Source organism: Phyllobates terribilis, unplaced genomic scaffold (genome assembly GCF_046119375.1).
Source record: "Phyllobates terribilis strain yellow unplaced genomic scaffold, ASM4611937v1 Scaffold_4__5_contigs__length_816908805, whole genome shotgun sequence".
Taxonomy (NCBI): Eukaryota; Metazoa; Chordata; class Amphibia; order Anura; family Dendrobatidae; genus Phyllobates; species Phyllobates terribilis.
The window spans coordinates 705,197,614-705,220,586 of record NW_027362764.1 but is presented as its reverse complement, the minus strand read 5'-3'; the positions used below and the strand labels follow the sequence as shown (position 1 = coordinate 705,220,586).

The 22,973-nt window shown below is 43.5% G+C and overlaps 1 protein-coding gene across 1 annotated transcript; it reads left to right on the top strand.

Annotated features, from left to right (window-relative positions):
* The first annotated feature begins 612 nt into the window (after positions 1 to 612).
* Positions 613 to 22,495, top strand: FBXO43 (F-box protein 43). Its single transcript, XM_073679622.1, has 5 exons — positions 613 to 914; positions 12,575 to 14,058; positions 16,853 to 16,955; positions 18,343 to 18,528; positions 20,224 to 22,495. Exons 1-5 carry the CDS (start codon positions 864 to 866, stop codon positions 20,470 to 20,472), a joined length of 2,073 nt encoding a protein of 690 aa, XP_073535723.1. The 5' UTR covers positions 613 to 863; the 3' UTR covers positions 20,473 to 22,495.
* Positions 22,496 to 22,973: the final 478 nt, after the last annotated feature.

Here is a 22,973-nt window from a genome sequence, read left to right as displayed (position 1 = left end):
CGCCCCCTATGTGTCGCAGATGGTATCAGTGCGCCATCCGTTATTAACCCTGTAATGCACAGGAGAAACTATATATTTCTCCATGAGAAAATTAGAAAATCACTGGTGGGAAAAACTGACCAAACACTGAGGACACGCAGAAAAAAAAAAAAAAAAAAAAAAATATATATATATATATATATAGGTTTCTGCTCCCAAAAACCTTCTCAAACTCTGGTTGTAATAAATGTTGTCGCTTTTGCTTAATTTTTGCCCATTTTGGCAGAGCGGCTTCAAACTGGAGATGCCGAAAGTCGCAAAAATGATTGCAATTTTTTCTAAAGTGTTTTACGCTTGACATAAAAAAGTTGAATTTGCTCCCCTACCCCTAGAAAAAAGGAATAAATAAAATCTGCTGCAAAATCTATGTTTTGGTTGCGGCTTTAGATGTGGATATTAAGAGAATTGAAAAAGATAAATGTAAACTCTTTATTTAATTGGTGGAGGTCCTGCCCGGTGCTGAGACCCCCATCCCACCCCATGCTTGGTACAGCTGCACTTTCAGGAGACCTTTCCTCCTCACTGCTCTGAGCCCATGCGCGCCCCCAGCTCGCTGCGCGCTCCCGCGCCTCCTCAGGTGGTGGCGGTTGGGAATGGCGGGCGATTTGAAGGTGTGTGAGGGAAAGCTGCCGCTTGTGGCTCGCAGTTCCCATAGAGAGCGCAGTAGCCACAGGCGCCGGATTGGCGTTGCCATAGGGAGGCTGGCATGTCCTTGGCTCATTAGTGTGGTGAGGGGACTGCCGTGTTATTCCTGTGTGACAGCGGCTGCCACTGACCAGCTTCTGCCATCTTTGCTGTCTGCTTCCTGCAGACGATAGTTTATTATGGAGGAGAAGTATGAGGCCGGCTGCTGGAGTTTCCTGCACGGACTGAAGGTGACATATGGAGGGAATGCTGGGAGTTGTAGTGACAGGACAGCTGCCAGGCTTATTACAGAAGGGTCCATATGTCTTCATGTTTGAGATATAGATATTTACAACCATTTTTTATTTTTGCGCTTTTGTTTTTTCTTCCCCCTCCTTCCAAGATCCATAGCTTTAATTTTTCCATCAACATCGCCGTATGGGGGAAAAAAAAAATATATATTTTTTTTGTACTTTGTCCCAGTTCATTTTACCGTATAATGTACTGAATAGCGATAACAATTCCAAATTAAACAAATGGGGAGGAAAAACAAAATTTCTGTCTTTTTTTTATTGTGGTAAAAAAAAAAAGAGTAGGATGGTGACGGCGAAGCTGAACTTTGTAGGTTTTGTTCACACATTGCGTTTTTTTTTTTTTTTTCACCCGCAGGCGAAACCTGCTCTCTTGGCAATAAAGAAGCAATGTCAAAAAAGCAGGTTTTGATGAGTTTTTGCTGTGGTGTTTTTTTTTTTTTCATTGCTTTCAATGAGTTAAAAACGCTGAAAGAACTAGAAGTGACCGGCTGCATTTTTGCAAAAACACAACTCTGACAAAACAGGGGGAAAAAAAAAAAGTTGTGTGCATGAGATTTCTGAAATCTCATAGACTTTGCTGGAACTGTAAAACGCAGCTGAAAATTTGCATAAATGCATTTGAAAAAAAAGAAAAAACGCAACTTGTGAACAAAGCTGTATAGTGTTTTTTGTTAGTTTTTTTTAAAGTGGTCAAAAAAAAATTGTCACCATTTTCTGAGACCTGTAACAGTACGTCACCTGGAGGGCCTGATGTTGGATGATGCTGTCAGAGACTGAGAGCAGCATTGAATGGGTTAATTGCAGCGTTTGGAGCTACCGTAGATCCTGCCGCTTTTGTTAGAGTAGGATGTCTGCTGGGAAAGGGTTATAACTTTTTTTTTTTTTTTTTTTTTCTCTCTTCCCTCGCCGTATGAGGGCTTGTTTGGCTACACGGCAAGTTGTAGTTTTTAGAAGTATTATTTTAGGGTTTATGGTGTGTGTGTTTTTTTTTTTTTTTTTTTGTATGGTGCACAACCAAACAGATATTATCCATTTGTAAAGACAGGCTTGTCAGTGGGTGGGGAGAAGCCACCGGGGACCGCCTGTCTGACTAATCTCCCATGCAACACAGTCCCCTGCGGCATTTCAGAGTAAAGCATACATGGCTGTGATCGTACAAGCAGGGCCTGATATGTGCTGTCCACGGTTTTCGCAGCATGTGTCAGCTGACAGGTTCCCTTTAAACCCTTTCTGACATACTACGTAATGATACATCCCTGGGCCTTATGGACCAGGTACGTATTATTACAACCAGGGGCGGACACAGACTGTAGTGGGCCCCTGTGCAAGAATTTTTGCCCCCGCCCTTCATAGGGGGCATGAAGGCCCCCCCCCCCCCCCGTGCATCTCTGATTCACCCCACTCTTAGTTAATTAATTGTATTTAAAAAAAATAAAACTTGTTCTACTTACCCCCAGGGCCGGCTCCAGGTTTTTGTGGGCCCCTTTAACACATACCATGATTCATGATACACAGATACCGCAGAGATATATATATATATATATATATATATATATATATATATATATATATATATATATATATATATATATATATATATATATATAGCCAAGGATTTCACTTCTTACATTACATGAGCGATATCTATTGTAAATTCCTCAATAGCTCAGAAACCGGCGAATCCTCACAGCGCACAGTGCAGACCAGACAGTATAGTCCTCCATACAGGAAACTGGTCCCCATATAACACTGCATACAGAATACTGGCCCCGATAAAATGCTCCATGCAGAATTCTGACCCCCATGTAACGCTCCATGCAGAATGCTGACCCCCATGTAACGCTCCATGCAGAATGCTGACCGCCATGTAACGCTCCATGCAGAATGTCACCTCTACCCCCCCCTCCTTATAATGTCCCCATGCATGAAAAAAATAAAAAAATCCAATACTCACCTCACTTCTTACCTGCTGCTTGCGCTGCTCCGGACTCCAGCGTCGCCCACGTCTTCCCGCTCTGCACTGTGACAGGTCAGGAGAGAGGGCACGCGGTGTAAAGACATCACCGCGCCCTCTGACCTGAGACGTCAGTCAGAGGATGCGGAAGACTCTGCGGAGGCACGGGGAGGGGTAAGCATTGTGCCGGCGCCGTCACATGACCGGAGATGACTCTGTGCTCAGCGTGGGGCCGGGGGCCCATGCTGAGCGCAGGGACATCTCCGGTCATGTGACGGCAGGGGGGCCCCATGAGGAGACGCGCAAGAGGGGGGCCCCGACCGGCCGGGCCCATGCTGGAGTCAGGGCATGATTGCCCTGATGGCTGCCCTGCTGGAGGGGCCCCCTCTCCCTCAGGGGCCCCCGTTCAATGAACCGGCTGCACGGGCGGTAGGTCCGCCCCTGATTACAACATGGCCATCGCCGCTGATTCTGACACTGTGCCAGGAGCAGTCCTGGCAAATTAACTTTGATTGCAGAATTTCGGGAGCAGGCAGAGATAAGACAGCCCATCTTACCTTGGATCGGAGACCCCACGACGTCATCGTGGGGTCCGATCGTTGCCATGGTGACTTGATGTCGTCATGACGACATCCGGGTCACCAGGCACCAGCAAATTAGTTAGATCATGTGCAGTGCATGATCTATCTAACTTGTCAGTGCAGCGCTGACAGCCCGCATAGCATAGGGATGCTGCTGCATCCCTATGCTATAAAAGCGATGAATCCGGTAAAAAAAGAAAGTCGCCCCCCACCCCCCCCAAAAAAAACAAAAAAACGTTTCTTAGTGTGACAGCAACCAAACATAAAAACCCCAATATAAATCCGGTATCTCTGTAATTGCACCAACCTGAAGAATAAAGTCGTCTAATCACTTATACAGCGCGAGGAACGGTGTAAAAAAATAAATAAAACCAGTTCTTCACCTGCTTCTGATTTGTTCATTCTGCCTCCCAAAGATCGCAGGGGTGTGTTGGGTTGGGATTTTTTCAAAAGTAAAGAGAAAAAAAATAATAATGATGCTATGGCGACTAGTGTTGAGCATAAGAGCTCGCTACTTGAGTTTGCATCAGGTACTCAGGTATGCACCATGTATTGCGGGTGCTGGAGTGACATGCTCGAGTCTCCGCCCCATATGTTTCACGGCTGTTACACAGCCAAAAAGAACATGCGGGGATTGCCTGCCATGCACGGGCAATCCCTGTATGTTATTTTATTTTTTTTGTCTAACAATCGTGAAACATGCGGCCGGGAACTTGAGCATATCACTCGAGCACCCGCAATACATGGTGCATACCTGAGTACCCGATGCAAACTCAAGTAGCGAGCAATTGCGCTCAAGACTAATGACAACTTATTCAATATCATGACCTAATGTTATCAAATTCTGTGTCGTACCTCTGGGTTCAAAATGTTCATTATACCCTTTGATAAAATCCTTGAGGGGTCTAGTTTCCAAAATGGTGTCACTTGTGGGCTGTTTCCACTGTTTAGGCACAGCAGGGGCTCCCCAAACGTGACATGGGGTCCGCTAATTATTCAAGCAAATTTTACATTCAAAAAGTCAAATGGCGCTCCTTCCCCGCTGTGCGCCCAAACAGTGGTTTTCCCCCACATATGGAGTATCGGTGTGCTCAGAAGAAATTGCACAACAAATTTTGTGGTCCATTTTTTCTTGTTACCCTTGTGAAAAAAAAAATTGGGTCTAAAGTAACATTTTTGTGAAGAAAAGAAAAGGTTAAATGTTCATTTTTTTTCTTCCACATTCCAAAAATTCCTGTGAAGCACCTGAAGGGTTAATAAAGTTCTTGAATGTGTTTTTGAACACCATGAGGGGTGCAGTTTTTAGAATGGTGTCACTTTTGGGTATGTTCTGTCATAAAGGCCCCTCAGTCACTTCAAATGTGATGTGGTCGCTATAAAAAAAAAAAAGAAATGGTTTTGTAAATTTTGTTGGAGAAATCGCTGGTCAACTTTTTAACCCTTATAACTTCCTAAGAAAAACAAATTTTGGCTATAAAATTGTGCTGATGTGGGAAATGTTGTTTAGTAAATATTTTGTGTGACACATCTCTCTGATTTAAGGGCTTGAAAATTAAGAGTTTGAATATTTCAAAATTTTCCATTTTTTTTCATAAAGGAACGCAAGTCAGATCGAAGAAATTTTACCACTATCATAAAGTACAATATGTCACGAAAAAAAAACTCAGTGGGATCCGTTGAAGCGTTCCAGAGTTATTACCTCATAAAGTGACAGTGGTCAGAATTGTAAAAATTTGGGCTGTTCATTAACGTGCAAACCACATTCAGGGGTAAAGGGGTTAATGTGAATGTGTTTCCAAGGCATGCACAGGTCCCACTGTGTGATAAATGGGACTGTTGCAGAAATATGCACCACATATGATCTTTTAATAGAAACATTTTTTTTTTACATCTTTTGAGCTTTCTGCAGTATTGATTTACATGTGTTGTCCAGGGCTGAGATGTTGCTATTTCCCCAGAATAGATCATCAATATCTGATCAGCAGGAGTCTGTACGTTGTGTAGTGGCAGTTCTCGAGTACTGCAGCTGTGAACCAATTGAAGTGAATATGATCTTAGCTGCAGTATCTGAGAACAACCACTACAGTGTATGATTCTGGGGTCCCAGCACTGTATTCTGTGAACTTCCAATACCCTCACTTCCAGGTATAAGCTGGTGACAGTCTGACACCTGGCACCTACTCAATCTGATATTAATGACCTATCCCAAAGGACAATTCCTTAAGTTTTCCCTGTTACACAGCTATCCAAGGATTTGCTGATGGACATATTTACACTATGTTCACACACGTTGTGTTTTGCTGCAAATTTTCAGCTGCTTCTACCAGTACCAGCAAAGTCTATGAGCAACCAGACTTCTCTGTTCACACATGTTGCTTTTTGTTTGCTGTGTATTTTCTGCCTTGCTTGCGTATTTGGAAAATAGAGCATGTCACTTCTTTCAGCGTTTCTGCAGCAGAAAACGCACCTGCGTTTTTCACCCACAGGAAGTAATGGGTGGTCAAAAATACGCAGCAAATATGCGCGTTTTTTACGCAGCGGTTTTCCTGCCAGAGAAAAGTTAGCTGCAGAAAAAAACACAACGTGTGTGTACATAGCCTTAGGTTACGTTCACACGATGCGTATTTTTGCGCGCTTTTTCAAAATACGCAATGTGCCTTGTGTCTGCCGGCAAAGTGAATGGGAAATTCACTTTGCTGTTCAGACACTGTTTAGTTTTACGCAGCGCAAAAGCGCAGCTGCGTAAAGAATTGACATGCGCTTTCTCCCATATTGTGCCCATTATAAGCGATGGAATTACGCAGCGGTGTTCGCACACTGCGTAATTCCAGCGTTTTTTTACGGAGGTGCAGGAGAAATGTGTAGCACCCTGAGGATTCGGCTGCTACAGGGGTATTACACCTCAAGCCAGAGGTGTGGTATTCCACTCCCGGGTAAGGATGGAGTGTGGGACTGAGCTCAGTAAGCTGCATGCACTACATACATCCCATTTCCGGGGGACAGAACTACGGTACTCCCACCAAGTAAATGTGCAGGTACGACAGCGTCTGTCCCTGGCTGGAGTGGGAGGGGGGTGGAACATCCCAGTAGTGTAGGGGCAGATAGGGGGAGTACTCTGGGTAAAGCTAGGAGCTCATTGGGTGCTAGTCACCTGGGCTCACACATAGAGGGAGTATATAAGGTGGGCACCATCTTAGGACAGGGTCTTTTTAGCCTGAGGAGCAGAGCAGAGGAGTTCAGCCAGGAGGGCTGACAGGGAGCTGTGGCTCCGGCTGGGCCCAGCTCCAGAGCTAAGCCTGCAGAGGAGAGAGGAGAAAGAAGGACCCAGAGAGAAAGACAAGAAGGGAACCCCAAGATCCCAGAATAAAGACAAAAGGGTGAAGGGTTGGCGGACAAGGGTACCGGATCCCAAGCTGGCAGAGGCCAAAACAAACCTTAGCCAGGAACCGGAGGTTGTGGGCAGGATCTGCCACGACCCTCACCAAATCCACCAGAATGGCACACCGAGCATAGGGTCAGGGAAGACAGGGAAGGTTCAACCAACAAGAGACCCGAGGGAGCCGGACACGGGTGGATCCCTGGTGGGAACGGCCAGAGAGAGAGAGAGAGTCAGAAGGGAGCTCAGGACCACGCTCCGGAATCGCCTGGGGGGTTAGCCGAGTCCAGGACCTGGTGGACGCAGCACGGCTCGGGTGGTCACTCAAGGCCAGAGTGACCAAAAGAACACCAGTAAGTAAAAACCCTGAACTGCATCTCCTGACTCTGAGTCTTCTTTCTGCATCATCACAACCCCCATCATCCACACCTGCTGCCCTGAGGCCATACCCCTCCCGTTGGGGGTTATACCATCACTGCTGCACATATACCACCGGCCTCAGCGGACTGCTCTGCAGCGGCGGCGTCAAAGCCGCACTCAACGGGTGGCGTAGTCGACAATCAAGTTAACATCTACTGCCATAGACTGCCACTTAGTTTGACACCCTGGGCACGGACCGGGTCATCGCCACAAAGACTACTACCCCTATCCAGATCCGGCTCCGGGTATCCCTTGCACATGGCCCAGGGGGTGTGTCAAATGAAGGATGTGACGTCACACGGGGGCAGCCCTAGGGAAAACAGGAACCGGAAATCCCACTATTTTGGGATTCTTTGTTCCTGGTTCCCCGCCGCTGCTCACGTGTGACGAGCATGGACACCTTCAACAGAATGTCCATCAATGTCGGTGTCCTCATCGAGGCCATTGCAGTTGCCAGATTAGCCATGCTGTATACTCCAGTGTATAATCTCTTCTCAGTAGAGAAGACAGGAAATGACATCAATGACACTTTTTTTTTTTTCAACAAACTTTGTCGGTCTTTGTAGTGTACACTGCAGAAAAAAAACGCATGCGTAAAAAAACGCAGCAAAAAACGCAGTGTGTGAATGGAGGTGTTTTTTTTTTTTTTTTTTTTTTTTTTTTTACCTGCCTAAAAACTGCCGGAAAATACCCGCGCGTAAAAAAAAAAAAAAAAAAAGCAGCAAATACGCAGTGTGTGAACGTAGCTTAAGGCGATTGTTCACACACGTTGTGTTTTTTTTCTGCAGCTAAATTTGCTGACAACTTTTCTCTGGCAGGAAAACCGCTGTATCAAAAAGCAGGTTTTCCTGCGTTTTTTGCTGTGTTTTTTTTTTCACTGTCCTTCTGTCTCTATTTAGGCATGTACACAAAGATCTGTGAAAAAAAAAGAATCCCATTCTATTTTGCCATCAAAAACACTGCAAATGCGCAGCAAAAACGTAGGTGCATTTTTTTGGTGCGTATTTGCTGCGTTTTTTCACCACCCATTACTTCCGTATGGGTGCAAAAACTTTGAAAGAAGTGACATGCTCTATTTTCCAAATATGCAAGCAAGGCAGAAAATATGCATCAGTCAAAAAGCAACATGCGTGAACAGAGAATTATGGTTTCTCATACACTTTGCTGCAAAAAAACGCAGCAAAACACGAGTCTGAACATAGCCTAATGAATTCTTTTTGGAGCTAAATAAAGTTATTTGAAAAAGAACATGCTTTAACCCTTGAATTACCTTCAGAACTGGGGTGAGTATATTGGTTAATTTTAAGAATGTGTCTGTTGTATTTCAAATAAAGTGTTTGCTCTGTGTGTTTAACTATTCACTTTACTTTAATTAGGTTTGGTGATGAAAGGGTCTGATTTACACCTTGTCATCATCAAACAAAAGAGCTAGGTGTCCGCTAATCCAATAAACCCAATCTTCATTAGCATTTCCTTTCATGTAATTTCTGGGGCAACTGTGAGCTGCAGCTCACAGCTGTTTGGTTAGCCGCTACGTCCCCACGAACATCAAGAAGCAGCACTTTGGACGCAGCGTATTTTTGATGCGTCCAAAACGCGGTGTTCTGATGCCGCACTTTTGTTGTCGGTACATGTGAATCGACCGCATATAATGACACTTCAATCCGTCAAAATCTGTAGCGGAGACTAGCGTGTCTGCTACAGAAATTGACATGCTGCGGGTGAGTTTGGGTACGTGGCCATGATCAGGAGCCGCTGCATGCTTATGCAGCGTCAAACCCGCAGCGTCCAGATGTTACAGCATAGTGGATTGCATTTCTAGAAATCCCATGTCCACTATGCGTGCATCTGAGGCTGCGGATCACCCGTGGACACTGACATGCGGCGCGTCTTTCAGAACCGCAGGGGACAATGGATTCAGATTGGGAGTAATGGTAAATAGGGTTTAATTTAGAATATTTAGAGGAGTCTGTGTGTTTATTTCAAATAAAATATTTTATTCTCTGTGTGGGTGTTTATAGTTCACATTCACTATGGGGTTAGTAATGGGGGCGTCTTATAGACGCCTCTCCATTACTAACCTGGGCTTGATGTCAGCTGGCATTATAAGCTGACATCAACCCCAGCCCTATTACCCCACTTGCCACCACCACAGGACAATGGGCAGAGCGAGGCCAAGGGCCAGAATTGGCGCATCCTATGGATGCGCCATTTCTGGGGCGGCTTAGGGCTGGTGTTTCTAGCCTGGGAGAGGACCAATATTCATGGCCCCTTCCTAGGCTATTAATATGAGCCCCCAGCTGTCTGCATAGCCTTTGCGAGCTGTTAAAATAGGGGGACTCCACATCAATTTTTTTTTTTTTTGGGGGGGGGGGGGGCGTGTCCCCCATTTTAATAGCCAGTAGAGGCTAAGTATTCAGCTGGGGGCTGATATTAGGGGCCTGGGAAGATCCATGTGTATTACCCCCTTCCCAAGCTAAAAACAACATCTTCCCAAGCTGTCTGCTTAACCTCTTGCTAGAGAATAAAATTACGGGGGACCCCACGCCGTTTATTTATACAATCTTTAACCAATAAAATACAGAAAATAAATTTCACCTATTTATATCTGTGTGTAAAATATATATTATAATCTCATTTTGTGTATTTATCGATCAATCGGTGTATAGATAGATATATACATATTTATATATGTAGTGTAGAATATTGTCATAGGAAACTGTAAATGACCTAGACAATTCCCCAATATAAAGGCCCATGTTAAAATCGCATTGCATATGGATGCTAGGTGAGAAAATCGCATTGCACTCGTCTGTTTTTTAAGTCCAGAAATCAGAACTTTTTTTTTTTTTCTCACATGAGTATGTGCCCTTAAATGGAATCTGTCACCAGGTTTTTGCTACCTCATCTGAGAGTAGCATATTGTAGAAAAAGAGACCCCGATTCCAAGGATGTATTCGCACGTCAGTTTATGTGCACCTCATTCACAAATCTGTGTAACCAGTACATGTGGTGCCAGTTTTCACACTTACTGGAGACACTTACACATAGACCCATTCAAATGAATGGGTCTGTGCACATGTCAGTCTGTTTCCACGGACCGTGTGTCCATGTGCAAAACACGTTGACATGTCCGTTTTCTACATGCAGCACGGCTGCAAAACGTCCCACACACTTTCACACTGACACATGGATGTCATCGGTGTGACACGTACTGGCGCTTAGAAATCAGCGGTACAGTTAGCGCTATTCCCAAGTGCAGGAGGCAAGTCTCATCATTGTCCCCTGCTTGCACTGCGATCAGCATGAGCAAGTGACAATGTTGAGTAGTATTCTTCTCCCGCTGTCTCCAAGTGTAAAAATAAGAATAAAATAAAAAAATCATTAAACTCATTTGTCCGAAGATTAAATAACTGTCCCACTCTGTAATCCATCTGACCGGCATTTCTGTCACATCAGTGTGAGTGGTGGCTTGAGGATCAGACCCCTGACACTGAGCTCACTGAGTGACAGGACACTGCTCAGTGAGCTGAGCTCAGGGGCCCGCTCGCTGCAGCGTGCCTCTGGAGCAGTGGTTGGGCATGTGTGCAGCTGCTCTTCATAGTCTATGGACTGATTGTCTCTCTCAATCAAAGAGCTTCTAACTGAGTCTTATAGAGTTTATCTGAGCTAAAACGTGTGTGCCCAGCCACTCCTACTTTCACATGTGGGACACTGATCCCTATTATAAAATATGGAGATCTCAATGGCGTTGCTCTGAGCAATCAGACAATTATCACCAATGTGGCACGTTTTTTGATCATTTTATCAAATCTCTTCCAAACAACATCGAAAAAATATGCACGCTATTGATACATGGTACGTATTTGAAAGCCACAGCATGTCAATTTATGTTGCATATTTCAACTTTCTATAAACAGCCACAGTCCACGTGTAATACAAAATATTTTGTAAAAAGTAATAGATGGCCAGAATTGGGACTAAAAAAAAAAAAAATATGGTCCCATTCATTGTTTATAAATCCATTCATTAGAAATTTGTATAACTTTTTAATATACACTAGTTCTAGATTTATTTTTCTTCATTTCTCACATATGAGTATGTGTCCTTAAATGGAATCTGTCACCAGGTTTTTGATGCCTCATTTGAGAGCAGCAATTTGTAAAAACAGTTTAAGACCTCTTTCAGATGTAAGGACATTTCCGATACTGGAAAAAAACAGATGTCCGTGTGCCTCATCAGGATCACACGTACCGGCGCTTGGGAATCAGCTGTACAGTTGGCGCTGTTCCCAAGTGCCGGGCACTGAACGCTGCCCTCATCATTGTCCACTGCTGGCGCTGCGATCAGCACCAGCAGGGGACAATGTTGAGAGTAGTAGTCTGCTCTCACTGTGTCCTGTTGTAAAAATAATAATAATAATAAAAAAAAAAATTTACTCACCTGTCTGAAGATGTCCTCCGCTGTAACCCATCTGACCGCTCACGCCGGGGAGAATGACTGACTCGCTGCAGCGAGCGGTGTCCTGTCACTCACCGAGCTCAGCACAGGTCAGGGACCTGCTCGCTGCAGCGAGTCCTTCTCATTGGCTTGAGCGGTCAGATGGGTTACAGTGGGGGACATCTTTGGACAGGTGAGTATAATGGTTTTCTGATTTTGTTCTTATTTTTACACCAGGACACAGTAATCGCAGCTCAAGCAGGGGACAATGATGACAGATGCCTGTAACACCCGGCGCTTGGGAACAGCACTAACTGTACCGCTGATTCCCAGGCGCGAGTATGTGTCACATGGATGTCATCCATGTGTCATCACTGTGCACGTGTGCGGGACGTTTTGCAGCCTGCGCGGCAAGAAAGACTGACATGTCAGCGTGTTTTGCCCACGATCAGTGGAAACACACTGATGTGCGCAGACCCATTCATTTGAATGGGGCTACATGTGTTAGTTTCTCCAGTACATGTGGAAACGGACACCTCACTTACTCAAAACACTGATGTCTGAAAGGCGCCCAAGTATGTGTTCCATTGTAATTCCTCATGAAGTTCCCATTCATGTCCTTTCAGTGGTAAAAAGTCTGAGTGAGTGGTGTCCGTTAGTGTCTGCCATTATATTTTCTTAGGCAGAACTTCTATTCAGAAGTCTTTGTGCAGTGATGCAGCTTATACTTGAGCAATATAAGTAGATAACAGAAATCTTTACCTTTTTTTTTCTATAATTGCCATCTTTTACAACAAATGTAATATTGGTCAAACCTATTTTACAGGCTTACAGAAGAAAGAAATCAGAAATGGCATACAAAAGATCCATTTTAGACAGTCCTGCTGTGAATCAAGCAAGTTATGTAGCAGGTTCAAAGAAGCATGTTGACTACAGAAACCGCCTCATGTATTTATCTCAAGATAGTGGGTACAATGAATCTCTAAAGGCATTCAGCTCAGACTCTGGAGAAAGAAGCAGTGATTCATTAGAAAGTGGAACACCATCACAAGACTTGGAAAACTCTGAAAACGTAGATCCTACTTTGGGATGCTCTCCGATACGTAAAATCTTTCTGGAGCCTGGAGCACGCTCAAAGAACAGTAGTCAGGCTACAGAAATATATGAAACTCCAAAAGCTGCTAAAAAAGACTTCTCCTTGAGACGCAGACTCCTTCTTTCTAAGGCGACATCTGGTGGAAACTTGGATTTTGAAGCATCAAACAGTTCAGCTGAAATATTGGGAAGAGAGACAACATTTCAAAGAGTTCCTAGTTTCGAGGCAGTCCTTTACAACCACATCTCCCCAAGAGATGTGGCCTACAAACCAATAGCAACAAGCACTTTAAAAACAGAAAGTGATTCTAGCATGTCATGTAAAAAGTGGAGACTGTCTTTTGCCCAGCAGAGGAGTTCTACCATAGATGAATGTAAAGGTGACGCTCTTGCTTTTCCAGAGGTTGAAAACCTGTCTCCAGTCCGTCACTCCACAGAATCGCCGGACGATAGCATTCTGAGCAATGATGAAGGAAACATTACGGAATTGCATGTCACACCTTCACGCATCCTAATTTCAGATGCCAAAGAAGCATTTCAGACTCCCATTAGTAACCTTGCTGCCAGTTTTCAATTTAATTTATGTACCCCAACTTGTACGCCAGTAACGGATCTTGAAAATTCGATAACTGAGGACAGCGCTTTTCATTCACTCAGCCCAGACAAATCGCAAGACTCTATAAGCGATCATGAAGGCTCTTTTCAGGAACTTATTCAGAAGCAAAAAGAAGGCCCTAAATCTACTCAGAATAAAATTCGGCTGCGGAAACTAGATCGATGCAGGAGATTATCAACCCTGCGTGAACGAGGATCTCAGTCAGAAGTCGAGGATGAAAGTAAGGAAATTCGCATCTTGAGTTCATCGTACAAGTCAAAATTGTCAAGGAACTCTGTAACTGAGGAAAGTGAATTCAGTTTTGACGATAGCGCAAATAGTTCTCTCCTAAAGGTTGAGGATTTAACCGGCACGCCTGCCTTGCGGGTAGTTCGTGATATGCTAGTAAGAAGCACCCGGAAAAGGGCTCAACAGGCCACCGTACAGGAACTTTTGGGCAGCCTGGATTATTCAGATGGATCTGAAGATGAACTGACAAGACTCATTGGCCGGAAAATGGGTTTGGAAACTATAGATATTTTATCAGAGTTGAAATACAGAAATTTGAAGCATATAATAGCATTTATATTTAAACTTTTGAACGTGGAAAGTATATGCAGGTAAATGGGGCTGATTTTCATTAATTTTGCGTGCAATTGGTACTAAAGTAATTATCTAAATTCTGAAAAAAATGGGCCCCTAATTAGTGCAAAATTCATTGTACCTCTACTCACGGTGAAGGTTTGAGTGGAGAAGTCTTTTGCAAGGACTGAAGACCTGATTCATCATGAACACTTGATGACACTACATTAGTGTTTTGCACTCTTTACCACTGTACTTGAATATTTTCTTACAAATAGATACACTTAGTATCCAATTTATGTCAGTGAGGCCTCACAGGAGCGAGAAGAAACGCTCGGATTTGGCTTGCTGGGAAGGCGTATTTGCCTCGTAGAGCACTGGCTTCACTGTAATTGCACCAAATCCTCATTAGTATTGGGAGCAGAGCTGATCCATGGCTTTTACCAGTCAACTCAGACTAACTATTAGGACCCAGGCTGCTGAAGGAAGTGGAAACCTAAGGCTGAGTTCACACGATGCGTATTTAATGCGTTTCCGCGACGTTTTTGCAGTTGCGGAAACGCATGAAAAACGCATGGTAGAAGGGAAGCAATGTTCCCCAATTGAAATCTGCATGTGCTGTGCCCATGATGCGGATTTTTCCGCAGCGTAAACGCTGCGCTCAAAAATCCGCAGCATGTCAATTAATTTTGCGTAAACGCGGCGTTTTCGCCGCCATTGACTTGCATTAGAACGCGCCAATTCCTCAAGACTGCATCTGTACTTGCGTTATTGGCGCGTTCTAATGTGCGGATGGTACCCGGGTATAGAGGAGAGGAGAGTCTCATCCGCACCCAGGTACCATTGAAAAAGCTGTAAAACAAGAATAAAATAAAAGATATATATATATATACTTACCATCTGTCGGCCCGCGCAGCGCTCCTGCTTGGTTCCCGGCACTTGCAGGGAGTTGAAGGACCTGCGCTGACGTCAGTCATGTGACGGGTCACGTGACGCTGACGTCAACAGGTCTTTCAATTCAAAGTTGCCGGCAGCTGGGAGAACGGATTGAGCGGGACACCGGGGGCCATCGGAGGGTAAAGTATACATGTATTTTTTATTTTTACCATTCTCTGGTCACACTATATAAATCCATGCTGTTTGCATGGATTTATATAGTGTGACCTAGTTGTCAAGCACTTTCCAGGTGATGCTAAAATCGCCTGGAAAGCGCTTGTCAATCCACATGCGGAAACGCATGTGAATCCGCAGGAAAAACGCATGCACAATCTGCATGCGTTTTTTCTGCCAGGGAGATGCAGAAATGATGCAGAAATTTTCTGCTTCATTTCTGCATCGTGCGCACATACCCTAAGGATCTGTGCACACATTATGATTTTGTCTAATTTTTTTTTTCACAAAACCTGAAGAATTTCCTAGTACTAGCAAAGTGAATAAGACTAATGAAGTCTCCTACACACGTTGCTTATTTTTTCCTTGCAGATTTAAATCTGCAGCATTTCGATTGTTTCAGCATTTTTGCTGCAGATTTCACCCATACTAATGAATGGGTAAAATGCTTCAAAAGGCATGTATTTTATACTGCGTTTTTCCTGCCAACACATCAGTATTTTTGTAGCAGACTATTCTGTTGCAAATACCGAACATATGCACATAACCTTAAACATCCTTTTATATAGCCCAAGGGCGGGCAACCATACTATTGGTTAGGGGACTGTTCCATTCCCTGGAAGAGAAGGAGGGGGTAAGGGGATGGGCAGGAACCAGGATAATGACAGTGAGAAGAATGACTCATAAGTCTGGAGCACTTTCTTTAAGGGAATCTATCGCCACATTTGAGCTATCTAATGTAACCTATTAATATGGGCATACAGGTTACAGACTGCTGAAAAAGTCCTTCCTGTATCCTTCATACCAGATGTGTTGGTGAGGAAACCGCTTTTATCTGATTTATGTAAATGAGTTATTCCAGGCTATGGGGAGGATTCTGCCGAGATGATAACTCTGCCTCTGCACTTTATTCTCCTATGTATCACCTCCCACAGCGTCACTCTGTCCATGTGACTTTGGGTGCTCATCCGGAAATCTCGCGCCTGCACATTCCATCTCCCGGCATTCCACTCCCTTATGGGCGTAGGTTTCACTTTCATTCTGTGCAGGAGCCAGCAGCGAGCCACTGGTACTTCCACTCCAAACGTTCTCTGTCGCGCGGAAACCTAGCACTACACGAGTACCAGTGACCCGTCTGCTCATGTGCAGAAGGAACGTGAAGCCCATTCCCATAGGAGCAATGTCGGGAGGTGGGAATGCACATGCGTGAGATTTCTGGATGAGCACCCGACGTCACAGGGACAGAGTGACGCGTTGGGAGGTGATACATAGGATAATGAAGTGCGAAGGCAGAGTTATCTTCTGGGCAGCGTATTAATATTCCTAGCAACATAATGGGTTAGATTGCTCAAATGTGGTAAGAGATCACCTTTAACCCCTACAATCCTTCATATTCTTTCATTATTGGAGGGTTTTGTGTTGTGCCCCCATCTTACCATGTAGCCAACATGACTACACTGCCAGACTACAGGAAAAAATAAATTGTCTTAGTAGTGTTTGTTGGTCATGTCATTGTGTTATCCATTACGTACAATGCCAATCCTAACTGATGACCTTTTGAGTGGTGTATAGATGTTTTCAGTTGAATTTTTAATGTTTGGATTACAATTTCTGCATGCTCTTGGAAGTCCATTCACCCGAATAAACAACTTACAGTTTTATATTTAGATTCTTGTTATGTATATTAAACATGTACAGTAAATATATATATTTTTTTATCAGCATTTGGAAAGTTAGTAAGGAATGGCGTGAAATAATAATTCAAGATAAAGATGCTTATCAAAGAAGAATATCATTCCTGAAGAAGGTCAAAGTTGAAACTGAGGTAATGAGTACTTTACCCACCTAATCTTTAGAAAACTGGCATAAAACACTTTGAAATGTAACAACTTTTTCTGGTTTCACACCAGTTTTGTCTGACTTCGCCAAAATGGGTGGAGCTGTAGAGGGGACAGGACATGGTGTAATTCATGACTAGTTGTGCCCTACCTCATGCAACGAATTTTACGCCAGAAAAATTAATCGGGCATCTCTGACTCCACCATGCCCCCTCATCAAAACCAGGCTCCCAGAAGCTATGCTGCTGTGTTGTTTCACTACCCATTTTCTGCTCCTTTTAGATGGTGTTTTCACCTCCTGTTTAGCAAGAAACCAAACCCTATATTTAAATATTGGGTGTATGGGACTTTCCCTTTCTGAGCCTCTGTGCTCCCCTACCCCGTTCTCACAGTGGAATTGCATCGTAAAGAAGCACTCCCAATCGTTTATTAGCTAAACCTATGTGTGTGTGTGCGTGAATATCAGTCTTTCCCACTCTTATCCAGTCCTCTTCTCGTGATTTCTATTCTGACTCGCTGGCTGGCTCACACTCGCCTCTGTTTGAGGTGGAAGTGGCTTATACAATGTAAGTCTATGGAGCGACAGCACGAAGCTCCATGGACTTGCATTGTAAGCAACTTCCAACTCGCACACATACCACCCCCCCACCCCCCAGTGCGATCCATCGAGTCGGAATAGGTGTAGCTATATACATATACACACACACATATCATTGTATCACACTCTCATTTAAGAAAAATATCTATATATATTCACTTATATATATGTTCACTTATGTTTAAAGATGCCCACATAAGTAGAGCCACACATCTTCATAATTATCTGGGCTCATTTACTTAAAGGGGTTGTCCACTACTTTTACATTGATGCCCTATCAATGTATGATCGGCCGGGGTCCCGCACGCGGCACCCCCGCTGATCAGTCTTAATCGGCGGCCGCTAGCCGGAAGTGCTCACCTGCGGGGCTCCGCTGTCAAGTGGTAGTGGCCGCCGTGGTGTACTGCACATCCGCCTCCTATTCAATTCAATGGGAGGCAGATGTCCAGTACACGGCGGCGGCCACTACCACTTGACGGCGGAGCCCCGCAGGTGAGCACTTGCGGCTGCCGCCACCAATACCAGCTGACCGGCGGGGGTGCCACGTGCAGGACCCCGGCCGATCATACCGTATGGATAGGGCATCAATGTGAAAGTAGTGGACAACTTCTTTAAGATAGTGGTAAAGGTAATCTCTTCACCCCTGCAGATGTTCAGTTGTTTTTTTTTTTTTTGGTGGGCTGTTACTATATTCACTAAATATGGTGGAAAGGTGCTATAAATACAACATAGTCCAAACCACTCATCTCCTTTTTAATTGTTCTTAACTTTCCTAGCAAGGATGGATTTTCTCAACTGAAGATTCTGGAACCAGATTAAATCTCCTTAACAGATCCGCTCTGAAATCAGTTCAAGCACAAGCCGGATCAGTATTTCACACCCCAATTTCATGTGGGATTTTCACACCAAAAAATGCTGCTCCCATTCCTCAGTCTGCAAGCAAACAACAAGAATATATTAAGGTCAGTGGATCTATTTTCCATTGGTGTGGATGAAAGGCGAAAAAGTGCTGGTTGGTACACATGGTGTATGTACTATGCATGTAAAATAGATATATATATATTCCACGATATTGAAAGTGCAACACCAAGGAGTAAAAGTCATGGAACTATGCAAATCACAGAATGTATAGACATGTTAGTGATATGCAAATTATGAAAAAAGTATAAACCTTTTCAAAACCTCTTCATTTATTCAGTATCAAGTATGAACGCCAAATGCAGAAATCCCCACACTTACACAAATTGGCTGCTATCACTGAGGTTATTAATGGTCGTCTGAGGAATGTTCTGCCATGCTAAATTCACTTGAGCAAGACCTCAAGATCCGCTGCTGGCAGCTTCATTTGCAATTGGCAAGTAGTAACGTCCCAGATAATAAAGTCTGGAGACGCTGCAGGCCATGGTAGTGCGTTTAGGCCTTGCAGTCTGCTCACAGTAACACAAGGAACATGTGACCTGTCGTTGTGTTGAAAAAACGGCTCTTGTGACACTTTGGAGAAATTAATAACCTCGTGGATAGCTGCCAAGGCATGAAAGTGCGTGCATTTCTGTGAGTGGCACTCATACTCTGAATAAATTGAGATGTTTTGTAAAAGTTAATTCTCTTCTTTTCATCATATGCATATCATTAACATGTCTATCCATCCAACAATTTAAATTTGTCACCTATGTGTGAACGATTGCTTTTTGTACAGGGTGATTTGCTTGCTACTTTACCCGGAAAAATTGTAACTTCTAAGACGATCTATCGCACTGAAATTTGGACTGTACGTGCCTTGACTCATGAGAAACTGATGTTAAAGCAGATGTTGAAAATGTCCATGCTCCGTTCCATATTCCGCAGGACGTCTGGGGTCTTAGCCTGAATTTCTCACTGTATTTTCTCTCGTAGTGCATGTAATGTTCGTGGCTTGTTACTGTACACCCGACCTTTCAAATGGCCCCTAAGGAAAAAATGAGACTGTTGTAAATCGGGCGATCTTGGTGTCCACAGTCCCTTGGTGATTACTGTCATCTAAGGAAGCTTCAATATACTGTTTGGATGGCAGATTTTGACCTCCAAACTTCTTTAGAAACTTACTGTACTTTGGCACCTCTTTAAGGACTCTATTTTCCAATAAGTTTTCACAATGAAAGCACGCTCCTCCAATTCCTCTTACAAGGGGCATTATTGAAATGCCCCAGCCACACTAGATGATCTGTAAATTCATCTAATCTGTGTGTGGTCAGCTTAAAACTAACGACGGTCTTCTCCAATCTTAGCTGTGGTGTTAACAAAAAAAAAAAACAACCCTGTCTGCAAACTAGCTTTGGAGAATCTAACTTGTATTCGCCACTGGTTTCTGACAGAACGTCTGTCGCTTGATCTTGGTTTAGGGAGCTTGGAATATTTGCTGGTCATCTTCTAGAATGCACTCTGATGTTACTATAGGTCCTTCTTCAGAGAAACACAACCTGCAGCTCGCGGATTTTACTCCCGCTTCCAAGAGCAATAACTTTTTGTCCATCATCTTAGCCATGTGATGGCTTGCATTTTTTTTTGCAGGGCGATTTGTAGTTTTGAATGACATATGATCATTTCCCCAATGACCTGCTGTCAGTGATTCATGTCTAAATTAAGGGATATGCCATTTATTTTTTTATCTTTTTCTGCAGATTGCCAAAACCTTATTCACAGATGAAGCTTTGAAACCATGTCCACAGTGCCAGTACCCTGCAAAGTATCAACCTCTCAAGAAGCGAGGGAAGTGCAGCAAAAAAGACTGTGGGTTTGACTTTTGCATCCTTTGCTTGTGCGCTTTTCATGGCTCTAAGGAATGTAGTGCGGGATCAGGGAAGCGAGCCCATAAAAAAGATGTACTCCCTGGAAGTGCGCAGAGCAAGCGCAATTTGAAAAGGCTCTAAAAGATTTCTTTTTTTTTGTAATACCAGTGTTTGTTTTTGTGGGCGGTTTTATGCCCTTTTTAAATCTTGTCTAACAATGTTTGCTTATTTTGCACATCAACATGGCTATTGTAAGGATTAAAGAAAGTTTGTGGTTGGAAAGATTGCTGCATAACAGGGCAAAATGTATCACAACACCGGAAGTGTGTTGCAACTGTAGGTAGCACTTACTGCCGCTGTTTTGTATTTAGATTCCTTAAGTGTTAGACTGTCATGTAAGTTTAATGTTTTATATTGTGTATACATTTACTTTGTCTACAGATGATTTTCTAACTTATTTTTTAATTTATTCTTGTTACAATTTTTTTGTTTTGATGCAATTTTTAAATAAAATTTTTAAAAACCTTCCATATTTTATTGCTATCTGTACAATATTAAACTCTGTATGTGTCTTTCTTTTGTTGCTGTTTTATTTCACACATTAAATCCATGTTTATAGGTACCATACTGACCTAGTTTCTGTTTTTCTTCCTTGAGGAATTCCTGTGAGTGATATGTACCAAAATGGGGCAAGGCATATCCAGAGCTCACGTTTATAGCACTTATAATGTAGTTCCAGACATGGGAACACCTCTCTAATATTCTGAATTTCACCAGTAAGTAAGATATTTTTTTTCTCCATCTACAATCGCTCTTTTTTTTTTCTTCTCTAGAATTGTACTTTGTTTACAGCCGTTAAAGGCTCTTCGTGTGGGAGTGTCTGGAAACCTGATAACTCCCATCACCGAGCACTAATCAATGACTAAAGGAATGGAAGCAGCTCTTGGGAGTTGCATTGTTCTTATTTAATGATCTAGTCATGCTCTGGTTACAGTGCTAAGTGGTAGTACGTTGACTCAAAGGACACAGAATACGGCATCTAATATGTAAGATGTTCTGTCACAAGGTAATTAATTGCCATGCTGTCCCCATTAAAAACCTCTCATTACACTGTATTTAATAACCACTCTTATGTCTTAGCTCTTCATACAAGCAGCACAGGAACTTATTTCTTGGTAGGACATTTATTGCATAGGCATGAGAAGCATGATATTGCTATTATATAATAGAGCTTTACAGTTAGGATTTTCTGCCCAAGTAGTATACACTATATCCTGCTATCCTCTCCCCATATGCCAATATTTTGCATATATATTCAAACTGCCCAGAGTAGATCACTTATTGCAGATCTGTCACCACATTTCCAATTTTCTCTATTATAAAATACCTTACGCTTTTCCCTTTCCTGCTAATCTCTAAATGAGTATTCTTTTACTTCACTTCCTGTGACTTTGTTTGAAAGGAGTGTCAAATGTGATGTCAGAAGAGTCTGACACTGCACTCATTTCCCTGCATCATCTATCGCCCCTCCTGGAACAGGGTGTCATCAGTTACTACAGTTTCTTGCAGTGCCGCCCTCTGAAAACGTTCTGGTTTCACAACGCTGACAAGCTGAGGGAGAGGTGAACGCAGCGCCAGCTTCTATCTTTGCTGCCATAGCTTCTAACTGTGAAGCAAGATCTCATCAGGGGGCGGAGATGGAAGTAGTGAGTGACACCAGTGCTGCCCCACATCTTCTAGCACTGCCTTCAAAAGAATCATCAGGGAGCGGTGATAGAACCAGTGAGTGACACCAGCGCTGCCCCCTTATGACTATTTGAGGGCAGTGCTAGAAGCTGTGTGGCAGCACTGGTGACACTCGCTGCTTCTATCTCCGTCCTCAACGACATCCTGCTTCACAGTTAAAAGGGGTGGAGCTATAAGCAGAGTGCTGGCGCTGCACTCGCCTATCACGCAGCTTCTATCGGTGCCGTGTCAAAGGGCAGCGATGCAAGAAACTGTAGTAAGTAACTTGAGCGCTGCCCCCTGATGACATCCTGTTCCAGGAGGGATGGTAGACGCTGCAGAGAAATGGGATGTACATCCCGAAAACTAAAAAAAAAAAAAAAATTTCCAAACATTTGTCTGATATTTTTAGAACCGGGTTCCCCAACTCCAGTCCTCAAGGCCCACCAACAGGTCATGTTTTCAGGATTTCCTTAGTATTACACAGGTGATAATTCAATCACCTGCACAGGCAATAATTCCATCACCTGTGCAATGCTAAGGAAATCCTGAAAACATGACCTGTTGGTGGGCCTTGAGGACTGGAGTTGGGGAACCCTGTTCTAGAATACATCTAATACCCATCGTGCGGTTTCCCATGCGTCAATGCATTTTATTCAGCAGCATAATCGCCAGACTTCCTCTTTCCAGGTATTCGGCATAGAGAGAGTTATCGCAACTTCTAGGGGTGGAGACGTCAGGAAATGTCTTTTAGGTCATGAAGCATTTTGGATGTATAATTTGGGTACGTGCAGCCTGAATTGTTTGAGTACACGTAAGGAGTTAATGTTCCATTATTAAATCATCATACACTGTCTATTGCTAATGTACCGTATATATTTTGTATGTAATTGAGTTTTATTTTTTCTTCTGTAATT